Source organism: Anopheles stephensi (genome assembly GCF_013141755.1).
Source record: "Anopheles stephensi strain Indian chromosome Y unlocalized genomic scaffold, UCI_ANSTEP_V1.0 chrY28, whole genome shotgun sequence".
Lineage (NCBI taxonomy): Eukaryota > Metazoa > Arthropoda > Insecta > Diptera > Culicidae > Anopheles > Anopheles stephensi.
This window is the reverse complement of record NW_023405000.1, coordinates 1-12796: the sequence shown is the minus strand read 5'-3', so window position 1 is coordinate 12796 and position 12796 is coordinate 1. Positions and strand designations below refer to the sequence as shown.

Below are 12796 nucleotides of genomic sequence, written 5' to 3'. Positions count from 1 at the left end.
TCGTTTGTGCGAGCACTTGGTGGAGCTTTTAACCAAACCTTTATATTTTTTTAAGCTTGACGCATTGCTAATTTTAGTTTTTGCCAAACGTTCTACGTCTTCAATTGTAACTATTTCAAACTGTTCTCCTACAGTTTTTAATAATCGCCAAATATTGGCTTTATCGTCCAGTCTTGTTTTAGGGCCGTTTTTACCGCCTCAGCCCAGATCAGTGCAACAGACTTATTCAGTACAGTTAGTTGCTCGCTGGTTTGACTTTCAAATGCTGAGCTTGTAGCTGGATTTGTCTGCGCGGCATCCAGCATAGATGTTTGTGTACTGCGTGATGCTACAGACACTGTCTCAGGAGATGTATTTATAAGAAGTTTTGGTCGGTACAATTTTCCCGTTTTCAAATTTAACACATTTCGTTTTTCTTTCTCAGAAGTTGCATCGATGATGGATGGTGCCGGCTTTTTAACGGTGGGTGTTGGTCGATATATTTTACATGTATTGAGGAGCATAGGATTGTACTGTGCGGTTGTTGCTGGATCCGGTAAATGTAAGTAAATGGTAAGAGTTAGTTGATATAGTGTTGTTACAAAATATTGCATTGTATCATGTTTTGTTGTTCTCAGGTATACCTTTGGCTGGAGCTGCTTTAAAACTGTTTGGTGGTAACAATCGTGAAGGTATTGCACTGGTTGTTGCTGAAACATAAATGGTAAGAGTTAGTTGATATAGTGTTGTTAAAAAAATTGAATTGTATCATGTTTTGTTGTTCTCAGGCATACCTTTGGCTGGAGCTGCTTTAAAACTGTTTGGTGGTAACAATCGTGAAGGTATTGCACTGGTTGTTGCTGAAACATAAATGGTAAGAGTTAGTTGATATAGTGTTGTTACAAAATATTGCATTGTATCATGTTTTGTTGTTCTCAGGTATACCTTTGGCTGGAGCTGCTTTAAAACTGTTTGGTGGTAACAATCGTGAAGGTATTGCACTGGTTGTTGCTGAAACATAAATGGTAAGAGTTAGTTGATATAGTGTTGTTAAAAAAATTGAATTGTATCATGTTTTGTTGTTCTCAGGTATACCTTTGGCTGGAGCTGCTTTAAAACTGTTTGGTGGTAACAATCGTGAAGGTATTGCACTGGTTGTTGCTGAAACATAAATGGTAAGAGTTAGTTGATATAGTGTTGTTACAAAATATTGCATTGTATCATGTTTTGTTGTTCTCAGGTATACCTTTGGCTGGAGCTGCTTTAAAACTGTTTGGTGGTAACAATCGTGAAGGTATTGCACTGGTTGTTGCTGAAACATAAATGGTAAGAGTTAGTTGATATAGTGTTGTTACAAAATATTGAATTGTATCATGTTTTGTTGTTCTCAGGTATACCTTTGGCTGGAGCTGCTTTAAAACTGTTTGGTGGTAACAATCGTGAAGGTATTGCACTGGTTGTTGCTGAAACATAAATGGTAAGAGTTAGTTGATATAGTGTTGTTACAAAATATTGCATTGTATCATGTTTTGTTGTTCTCAGGTATACCTTTGGCTGGAGCTGCTTTAAAACTGTTTGGTGGTAACAATCGTGAAGGTATTGCACTGGTTGTTGCTGAAACATAAATGGTAAGAGTTAGTTGATATAGTGTTGTTACAAAATATTGAATTGTATCATGTTTTGTTGTTCTCAGGTATACCTTTGGCTGGAGCTGCGTTAAAACTGTTTGGTGTTAACAATCGTGAAGGTATTGCACTGGTTGTTGCTGAAACATAAATGGTAAGAGTTAGTTGAAAGTTTTGTTAAAAAAATTGAATTGTATCATGTTTTGTTGTTTTCAGGTATACCTTTAGTCGGTGCTGCAGTAACATTGATTCTGGGTGATGTTTTGCTGGTTGGAGTAATCGAAGCTGCCTGTATCACAACTTTGTTGGGCCTGATGGTAAGCTGCGGCAATCTGGACCTTAAAGCTGACAACGTGCAACTTTTTAACGATCGATTCGTGTTTGCCGCTTCTCGAAACATGTTTTCTACGAAAGATGAGGTATGGTTTAGCACTTTATTTACAACGTACAGCACCATTTTCCAACTTACCTTCCGATTGTTTTCTTCTCTAAAGGAACACTGGCGCACACACACTGGCAGAGGAACAATGGGACACTAATTTTAAATAATAAATCCAAATTCACCGACGTAATATCACAAGGAAGCTTGAGCGTTATTGTTTGATTTTGTTTTGATTTGCGCTGTCATTGCGCCTTTGGCCTTTGACAGCTTGGATCCGAAGAAAATGGGTGAAAAAACTACGTGAAACCACGCGTTCCAACTGTTATAATTAGCTAAATCTGCTGCTCTCTAAGGCAAGATTAAGCATCGAGATTTAGCTAAAAGAACTCGAAAAACGCTATAAGCCTGCTATAAAATGTCAGTTGGGTTAATCTACCGACTTATATCAGACTTTGTGGTCGTAAGGAGGTTATGTGGGAGGATCGTTCCACTTTTTTGCCGATCTGCAAGCAAAAATTCATCAAGAGCACAGCAGATCGAGCTTCATCAATGTATGCTAGAGATCGCTTGCTTGACCAACAAAGAATGCTTGACACTCACGGACACTCATTTTTGCAACCGAGTTACATCAAATTTAGGTAAAAGTTAAGGTAAAATGTAAGAAATCGTTTTAATAATTATTTATAACAATTAAAAATAATGAATAAATAATAAATAAATAAATACTTACACTAAAAAGTCTGAAAAATATACCGTTTTGGGTAGCTCAGTTGCAAAAATGAGTGTCCGTGAGGGGGGGGGGCATCTATTCAGACTTTAGCCTTGGAGGGAAGTATAAGTTCATTTACTAACACACCGAGGCACGCATATCGCATAGAAGCGGCACATGTAGCAGTATGGCAACTAGCACGATGGAGCTTTGTGCGCTATGTTTACGAATTTTATTGAAAAGCATTGGCCTGTTTGTGTGCGTGTTCTAAGCGCTGATGCGAGTGCTGCACGGTAGAAAAGATAGACACAGGTTCAAACAAACAGTGCGTTGGAATGCTATGCCGTTCGTTCGGTTTTTTACACGGCAATATGGATTTTTGCACGATTATGTTGTTCTAGACTCCGGTGGGCTGATCTTGTCATGACAATAGCACCGAACGACCCATTCGTCGGCAAAGTCTCTTTAGGCCGTTCAAATGAACGTAGGCGGGATGGTAGGCTTAAACGGAGATGCAGTAATAGCTTTGATGCGTCCGCCATCAAACCCAGGGTATTGGCACCCGTACAGACCGTGACGGATTTCGAGACCTTGAATATTATCGTAATGTTATCTATATTAGTGGAATTTTGTAGTCAGTAGTAGTTTAAGCAAGTGGTCTTTAGACACAACATTTACTACTTATTTTAGCGATGGAAGGATTATTTGGTAGAAACTCCAGAGGAAACAAAGGTGATATAGCCGCGATGCGAATCTTTTCTAACTGTATGTAACTGTCCATTAACGCACTGGGGCGCTTCTGTAACTATTTTTTACGACATGTGACTTAAGGATTATTTTGCAACATAAGATTTTCGTTATCTGTACCCATGTAAAGCAAAGTATGGCCGGTATTTTCCAACCTTTCTCTAGGCTCGTGTTATTGTAAAAGTTTTAAATAATTTAAAAATAACATGAATACATGCAATGTGAAAATAATTTAAAAATCAAAATATTTAAAAAATAAAACTAAAAGTAAAACCTGCATGGCAGGGAACCAAGGTCATTTAATAAATTAAATACATTTAATACAATTCAAAAATATAATTAGAAAAACAATTATTTCCTAACAAAATGTCAAAGTGTGTGTAAAATTATATTTACTTTAAAAATGTCTGTTTTATTATTCTTTACAACTTACCATATTGCATCAATTTTAGCTACCTTATACACTTCTTGTTTTTATTCTTAAAAATCGTAACCGTTTAAGGCCTAATTATTCAAATTGAATCAATAAACGAACGTTTATGTATGGTTTGGTCGTTTGACACAAACGCTCACAGGTTTGGCAGGTGCACAACTTTAAATTGTATTTAAATTTAAATTGCATTGCATAAATTTTACTACGAAGCAAATTCCAGGCAGAGGAGTCAGAACATCGGCGGCCCAATCGATCTGTGCCTTATACTTCGCTAAGCTAAATCATTCATTGGTGACCAAGCGAATTACAGTGATCGCGTCGTACTTAACAAGTGACGCATGCAACAGCAATTAGATTTTAGTTTTGCTTTTGTTTTCTCCATTGGCTGACAAATCGTTACGAGTATGTAAACGTAACCGATTTTATTCGATCGCATGGCTTTGAAGAAGAAAACAAACTCCCCCTTTGCGATCGTTTATATTTGGTGGATATTAAATTTTTGGCTAAAGTCTGAATAGATGCCCCCCCACCCACAGAAACTCATTTTTGCAACTGAGCTACCCAAATTTATTTATTGATTGTTTATTTATTATTTTTAATGATAATAAATAATCATTAAAACAATTTTTTACACTTTTGCTTAACTTTTACATAAATTTAAGGTAACTCAGTACCGAAAAGTGAGTGCTGTGAGTGGGGGAAGGGGGGGGGGGGGAGGTTTATCTATTCAGACTTTCGCCAATTTTTTAAATGAGCGATTAGTACATTCAACATTTATAGCAAACCTAATATTGGACAGAAACGATTAATCGATCAATCTTGCATCTACGGTCTTAGACATTCAGTTCCCTCGAATCGAATACTCGATAAAGCTGGACATAGTATACGGTTAATTCTAAGTTCGCCAAGAAACTATTTGTGTTGAGGATAGCCCTGGTGTATGGGAACTCTTTTCGACAGTATTCTTGCTCTGACACTTGATCTTGAGGTGTTTAAGTTTATAAAGGACCCTCACGAGCTAGCTCCTGTATTGAGATGACGAAGAACATAAACCCTTCGAGTGTTATGGGAAGACCACCTAAACATGGTAATATCCCTAAGATCTGACGGTTGGCTGGGTTTCTTTCAGGGTAATCAGGAGAACAAAAGTGTCAGTAGATTGTCAGTAGAGGTAAAGCTGCGAGAGAACTCTGGTGCAGGAACAACATCTAAAGGATGTCAAAACCAAGGAAAGCTCAGAGATGGAGGTGATTTTCTCCACAAAAGACATTAAGGGTTAGCTTGAACGTGTGGGATTCAGTTGTTTTTGTTTGATGTTAAACTACTTCCTAGTGACAAAAGGTAAAGATATTCGACAATGGTAGCATTCTCATTCAAATTTCTTTTTTCCAGTTATTTATTTCAGAACGACACACACACACACACACACACACACACACACACACACACACACACACACACACACACACACACACACACACACACAAAACGCCCCTTTATGTAAACATATAAAACTTAAAACAATAATCAGAACAATCACGAAAGTGCCGCTTGTAGTAAGAGAACAAACAAATCGTCGACAGCACCATGCTACAAAACAGTGCCTTCGGGACACCGATGCTGGACGGCAAACCGGTACTGCCTGAGATTTACTCCCATCATCAAACAGTGAACAAACTGGACATCGTCGCAGAACCTCAACAGCTCACGATCTACAACAACAATAATGCGGACATAGCCAATCGCAACAGCAGCAGTATCCTTGCACCTCCAAGATATGCCGTCGAGAGATCAACTCCAACCGTCGAACGCGATGGCTTGGAAACAGCAGCGCACGATGTTCAACCATTAAAGACTGAGAACAACACATCACAGCGCAACGACGAGATTACTCCGAATGCTGCCGATGGTGAGGAGGTGCTTATTGGCACGTGCCAGCAGCACATGGTGCCACACGCCCAAACGCCGGCCGAGGAAGTCACACAACCGCAAGACAACATCGCGGCTGCTGTGGCGTGCAGACCGAAGAAGAAGGCAGGACTGCGGCGGCCAATGAATGTGTTCATCCTTTTTTGTAAACGGCATCGGTCAGTGTTGAAGGAACACTACCAGGAGAAAAACAGGTGCGTGTGTCTGTGTCTATATCTGACCTAATCCTTCATTATCTACTCCTCATCCAAGGGCAACCACAAAAAAGCTTGGCCGTTCAGGTGGGAACTCAATTAACACTGCTGTTTCTGTTGTTTCAGAACAAAACTAAGTTTCTGGACGTTAATCCAGGTTTCCGGTGGTGCAAAAGGCGCACAATGATCGTACCAGTCGCGATCGCGAGTCAAATACGGGATGTCTAGTGGAACCCACAGATGTAGAAGCATCGAACAAAAAGCTGGAACGGGAACTAGACAAAGAGCTTATGAACATACCCGCGCTTAGTATCGATCTTTTCCGTGCCATTCAGAACGACGAAAAAAGGCGCAAAAAATGTCAAAGTAAGTAAGAGATCCTTGCGTTTAACAGTGACTAACAAATCTTCCCTGCCATCTAGCGTCTGGCTCGAAAGCTACACAAAAGATTTGCATGCGGTCATCGTCTCCGGAAGCTTCGAAATGTACACCGATCAGTACAAACGACTGCACAAGGTCTACGCCGGAAAACCGAATTACTGTGGTGCCATCGACCGTGCAACCGGTACCACCGTCAGCCACCAATCCCGTCGGTTGCCGGAAGGGGAAGCCACCGCGAGAAAGCAGAAGCCGGTATGTCCTTCCCACGACTGACCAAAGATAGGTGCTCTGCGTACTGGGCACCGCAATATGGTGGCATTCTTATGACGTGTACCTTTGTACCTGCCCAATTCGTTTTGTGAAGATCTTGATCTCCGATCCCCCTTTCCGGATCTCGGCTAGGACGGAAAACATGGCTAACGTTTTTTGTTTGTATTTTTTTCCTGTGGGACTAAGCATACTAGTTAAGCACAAAAGTATTGCGGTAAGAGCTACAATCGAATGCCTGTTAACTTTGTTACCTGGACCAATATGCTGGGCATCGTTTTGTTCCGTTTTGTACATGGATTGTTTTAAAAAAAAAAATTAAAATCCACCGGTAATTTAGTTCGGGAACAAAATGATATCCTTATTTGCTTACTCAGTTAGGACTTAGGGCTTAGAAACCTTAGATTAAGGGACGTAATGAGAGATAGAATAAGAAGCGTAACGAGAAAGTGGGAGATACTATTTATTTGCATTTTAGTCATGTTTAGCAAAGTTAATCAACACCTCCAACCAACACCACACATCTACAGCAACAACAAGAAAAAAATGAAGATTAATGCTAGTTTGCTACACAGCGGTGCTCGAGTGGCCATAGTTGTCTGACCAAAAAAGGTTGGAACCAGACCCTACTCGTCTGGTTCCCTAGATGGAAGCAGTTGCTACTTATCATCACGCAGTTCCATCACGTGGTCGTCGTGACCGGCTCTGGCAGAGCAAATTCCAGTCACTGAATACTTTCAGCTGAAGCGCTATATCCTGGCATCCGATATAGTGAAATGAATCCTATGGGTAAGCATGATTAACATGGGAGTATGTAAGAATGGAAAAATTAGGTTCAATCGACTAGTTTAGTTGCTTAAATGCAGTGAGTGGTTTTACAGAAAACCCGTGAATTGTTGGGGTTATGGAAACAGCCATGCTTGAATGCGAAGGACAAATAGGAGCTTAAATGCTGAGAAAATTTCTCGATAGTAATAGTGAAAATGGTCGTGCTTAAATGCGTTGCGTCATGCTTTAATGCGAAGAATATACATAAGCTTAAATGCTGAGATATTTTGTTGATGGCATATGGGAAGTGATACCAAAATTGCATGTGAAAGCCATTATTAATCCGACGATTTGTTTCAATGCATGCATTCCTATCGCGCTGAACGGCTAACATAAAGACAAAGCAGAAGCGTGTTTGAGCACGAATAAGATTGTATGGAATGCACGAGTTCGCGGGAAAAGAGTGCGGACTCTGTCCAGTGCGAAGATTGTTGACACACGCATACAGTGAACCAGCCGTGTCAAACCCATTTGGTTATAACGTTATACCGAGCCAGTTAGCATCCTGTGAACAAATACGTAGATCGCTGGTTTGACACACTTGCAAAGGGGCATTGTTAAACGCTTGACACTAACGGTCGTATCTATACACATCTCTACCTGTATTTATACAGGTAGAGATGTGTATTGATGTGTTCTTTTGTTCTATAAATTTATTTCAGACATGTTGCGAATGCCTGGCATTTTGCCCTATCCCTTCAATTATGAAGAGCATTCGGAAAATACAGGCGTGGAATGGAAAAAGTGGCTCAGATCGTTCGAATTTACGATCAAAGCATGTCGAATCGTCGACGAAGATTGGAAAAAGGATCTTTTACTTCATTTTGTTGGCCCCAATGTGCAGCAAATTTTTGAGACGCTACCAGAATTACCGAACACCGAAATGCGCGGCCCGCTTGCAAATGTCGAACAACACACCCCAAACATGTTGGCTTATGAAGAAACAGTTGCAAGATTGGATAAATTCTTCCTTCCAAAACAGAACCCAACGTATGAACGGCATTTGTTTCGACTAGTAAAACAAAAATCTGGAGAGAGCTTTGATAGTTTCATCATGAGATTGCGTGTACAAGCAGAACGATGTAATTTCGGTGAAAAGTTAGAAGAGCACGTGAAAGACCAAGTGATAGAGAATTGCCAATCTGCAGCATTACGCCGAGAGTTTCTCAGACAAGGTGATGCCAGTCTTGACAAAATAGTGAGCGTTGCCAAAATCTTTGAGACTGTTGCCCATCAAGAAAAATCATTCGCTGGTAGCAAGGAGCATGTTGATCTGGTGCATAGCATAGAAGAACCTCAGAATGGCAAGAAGAGAAAAATACCTGAACCAAAACAACAAGAATGTCATCGATGTTCAGGCTATTCAGGACACCTAGCGAGAGAAAATAAATGCCCGGCAAAAGGAAAAATATGCAACAAATGTGGAGGCAGAGACCACTTTGCAAAAAAGTGCCACACTAAGCAGTCCGAAAATTACCCGAGAAAATTCCCTCTGAAGCAGGACCGTTACTATAACACAACCAATAAAAGAGACCAAGAGAACAATGCAGTGAACCACGTTGCAAACGAAAAAGCCGAATACGTTTTTCATCTTACATCTTCAGACAACAACACTGTAGTAGATTGCATTATTGGAGGTGTCGGAATAACTGCAGTAATAGATTCTGGATCAAAATACAACCTGATCAGTAAGAAAACATGGGAAGAAATGAAATCGCTCCACATAAAGGTAACAAATCAAAGACGAGAGACTGCATTAAATCTCAAAGCATATGGTGGGCATCCTCTATCAATAATCGGCATATTCACTGCTACAATCTCCCTTGGTACGGCTAAGACAGTTGCAGATTTTTACGTTGTTGAAGGGTGACGGAAAACCCCTTATCGGCCGTGATACTGCAATCTACATGGGAATTTTAAAAATAAGCATACCAGTAAATGCTGTTGAAGGCGAGAAGGGCAAGTTAGGAACCATCAATAATATCGTTTTGGATTTGCCGATTAAGCCCGATGCAGTACCAGTTGCCCAACCATATCGTCGTATCCCAGTTGCTTTAGAAAAGCTGGTGGACAAAAAGCTGGACGAATTGCTGGAGCAAGGAGTTATTGAACAAGCAAATGAGCCATCAAAGTGGATATCTCCAGTAGTGGTAGTGCCAAAGGGAGATGACGACGTTCGTATCTGTGTGGACATGAGACGAGCTAACGAAGCGGTGGAACCATCCCTTACCAACCTTCGAAGATTTTCTGCCAGAATTGGTGAAGGCAAATGTATTTTCTCGATTAGATGTGAAGAATGCTTTCCATCAGGTATGTTAAAAAAAAACGCTAATAGAGAAATCATGATTTGTAGAAATTACGGCAAATGTAAATCTCTTGAACTCGAGAATTAAAAAAAAAAATGGCATGACATATTTTCCCATTATTTTGTTTAATTTGAATTTAATTATGTCTTTTAATTTTAGGTAGAAATATCGAAACAATCTCGAAGTATTACAACATTCATTACACGACGAGGGTTATTCCGCTATACAAGACTAATGTTTGGTATAAATTGTGCCCCGGAATCGTTTCAGAAACTAATGGAACAAATTCTGACTGGCTGTGAAGGCTGTTTGAATTTCATCGACGATATCATTGTTTATGTACCGGACCAAGAACAGCATGATGAAAAGTTAAAAAAAAGTCCTCCAGCGTCTAAAAGAGTGGAATGTGCTTTTGAATGCAGAAAAGTGCACATATGGAGTACAGCAAACGAAATTTTTAAGACACGTTTTGTCTGCAAATGGCATCACACCAGATAATGACAAGGTGGAATCGATTCGGAACTTTAGGGAACCTAAATCAGTGGAAGAGGTTCGTAGCTTTCTGGGGTTAGTAAACTATTTAGGAAGATTTATTCCCGATTTAGCAACCATTACATTTCCGTTAAGACAGCTGACAGGTCAAAATCAAGTTTTCATTTGGAAATCCGAGCAACAAGAGGCATTTAACAAACTAAAATCAATCATGATGTGCCCTTCAACATTAGGCTACTTTGATGTCTCGGATAGAACGCAGCTTATAGCAGATGCGAGTCCGGTCGGCCTTGGAGCAGTGTTGGTTCAAATAGATGCACAAAGTGTTCCACGAATTATAGCCTATGCCAGTAAAAGTTTATCAATTGTTGAAAGGCGATATGCCCAGATAAAAAAAGAAGCTTTAGCTTTGGTTTGGGCTGTAGAAAGATTTCATTTTTATTTATACGGACGTAATTTTGAATTGATTACGGACCATAAACCTTTAGAAATTATTTTCGGACCGAAATCAAAACCATGCGCTAGGATCGAAAGGTGGGTTGTTCGCCTACAATCATACAAAGCATCTGTCATTTATAGACCAGGGAAAACTAACATCGCCGACCCCCTATCACGTCTAGCCATTACGGAGGTTGTGGATGGGAAAACATTTGACGAATGCGGGGAAGAATATGTTTCTTGGATAGTTTCTAATGCATCACCAGTCGCTCTTTCTTTGAGGGAAATAGAACAAGCTTCAGAGGTAGACGAGATTATTCAAGCAGTTCGTCAAGGGCTTGAAAAAGATGTTTGGTCTGAAGATACTTCGTCATTTAAGACGTTTTCTACGGAATTGTGCTTTGCAGATAAAATTCTGTTGCGTGGCACTATTATAGAATTGTTATTCCAAATCTATTACGAGAGCGAACTTTACATTTAGCACACGAAGGACACCCCGGTATGACCATCATGAAACAACGTCTAAGAGCTAAAGTGTGGTGGCCCAAATTAGATCAACAAGTCAAAAATTACGTTAAAAATTGCAAGGGCTGCATGATGGTCTCTATACCATCTGCACCCGAGCCAATGGTAAGAAGGGAACTACCATCGGCACCGTGGCAACATGTAGCAATAGATTTCCTCGGTCCACTCCCTTCAGGGCATTCTTTGCTGGTTGTAGTTGATTATTTCAGTAGATATATAGAAGTAGAAATTATGAAAAAGATCGACTCGACAGAAACTATAAAACGACTTAATCCAATTTTTGCTCGGTTCGGATTACCTTTATCTATAACTGCAGATAACGGCCCCTAATTCTCCAGTGATGAATTCAAAGTGTATTGTTGTACATGTGGCAGCCGTATCCATTTGTGCACCGTACTGTACCACACGATGCACGATACACGACACGATGCATGATACACGACAGGATACACGATACACGATACACGCTACACACTACGCGCTAAATCTAACACTAATACAAATTCATAATTGTAAGGTAACGGTAATTGTAATAAAATAGTTTTAGTCTTATCTCGTATCTCGAACCGATCGGTCTTAAAACGCTCAACTTAAAACGAAAGAAATCGCGCCAAAGTGGTGACCCCGACGTGATAATATTAATTTGATAAGCACAACACCTTATTGGCCTCAGCAAAATGGAGAAGTTGAGAGACAAAACAGGTCTTTACTTAAAAGATTAATGATTAATGATTAATGATTATCAATGAACACTGACTGGGAAGAAGAATTGAACAAATATCTTCTAATGTATAGATCATCTCCGCATTCAACAACTAAAAGAACACCATCAGAAATGCTTTTGTCATATAATATTCGTGATCGACTTCCATCTATTTATGAACCAAAAATTGTAGACGAAGAAATATCAGACCGTGATAAAATTTCAAAAGAAAAAGGCAAACTATATGCAGATAAACGCAGGAACGCTAAAAGTAACCCTATAGCTGAAGGAGATGAGGTTCCAATGAAAAAAACATTTAAAGCTAACAAATTTTCAACAAATTTTGGATCCAAAATTTTCAAAGTCGTGAAAAGAAAAGGAGGTGATGTAGTAGTGGAATGCAAAGAAACAGGAGTTCAGTATCGTAGGCATGTCTCTCATTTATTAAAAATAGCTGTTGACGAAAGCGCTCCGGCATCTTCTTTAAATGAACGTAACAAATCTGTAGGCATTAATGATACTTCAGTTCCGGCGACCACATCAAGCAAACAGCACCTCGTAAACTCACAGGCATCGTTAGAACAGGAGTTACAAAGAAGTAAGCGAACTATAACCAAACCAACTCATTTAAAAGATTATGTGAGCACAGTTGAAGTTGGTTTATAATAGTAGAGTTAGGATAAAATGAATTATGAAAAATTATAAAAAGAAAAAGTGAATGTAGTGTAGCAACCTTTAGGGATACCTTAGTTTAGTAACCTTGGTTTGCTAATTGGGTAACATGGGCTAGCGAAGAATAAAACGACAGTTGTGAGGAGAACACGATACAGAACAGACGTGCACAAACGCGATACTACA

At 39.7% G+C, this 12796-nt stretch overlaps 1 protein-coding gene, 1 long non-coding RNA gene and 1 pseudogene across 2 annotated transcripts; 2 read left to right on the top strand and 1 right to left on the bottom strand.

Annotated features, from left to right (window-relative positions):
* Window positions 1-633: 633 nt before the first annotated feature.
* On the bottom strand, window positions 634-940 carry LOC118515182. The gene is made up of 3 exons (XR_004906975.1): window positions 925-940; window positions 774-839; window positions 634-689 (listed from the first exon to the last, which is right to left on the bottom strand). It is a non-coding gene; the product is annotated as an uncharacterized LOC118515182 (long non-coding RNA).
* Window positions 941-5342: 4402 nt separating this feature from the next.
* On the top strand, window positions 5343-6135 carry LOC118515185 (putative transcription factor capicua). The gene is made up of 2 exons (XM_036061884.1): window positions 5343-5998; window positions 6057-6135. Exons 1-2 carry the CDS (start codon window positions 5463-5465, stop codon window positions 6133-6135), a joined length of 615 nt encoding a protein of 204 aa, XP_035917777.1. The 5' UTR covers window positions 5343-5462.
* Window positions 6136-6356: 221 nt separating this feature from the next.
* On the top strand, window positions 6357-9784 carry LOC118515183 (annotated as a pseudogene).
* Window positions 9785-12796: the final 3012 nt, after the last annotated feature.

Excerpts from the sequence above, each read along its gene's own strand:
- LOC118515185 (XM_036061884.1), top strand. The coding sequence starts at position 5,463 with ATGCTACAAAACAGTGCCTTCGGGACACCGATGCTGGACGGCAAACCG. Across the intron at positions 5,999-6,056 it reads CACTACCAGGAGAAAAACAG|GGCAACCACAAAAAAGCTTG; the intron begins GTGCGTGTGTCT and ends TCCTCATCCAAG.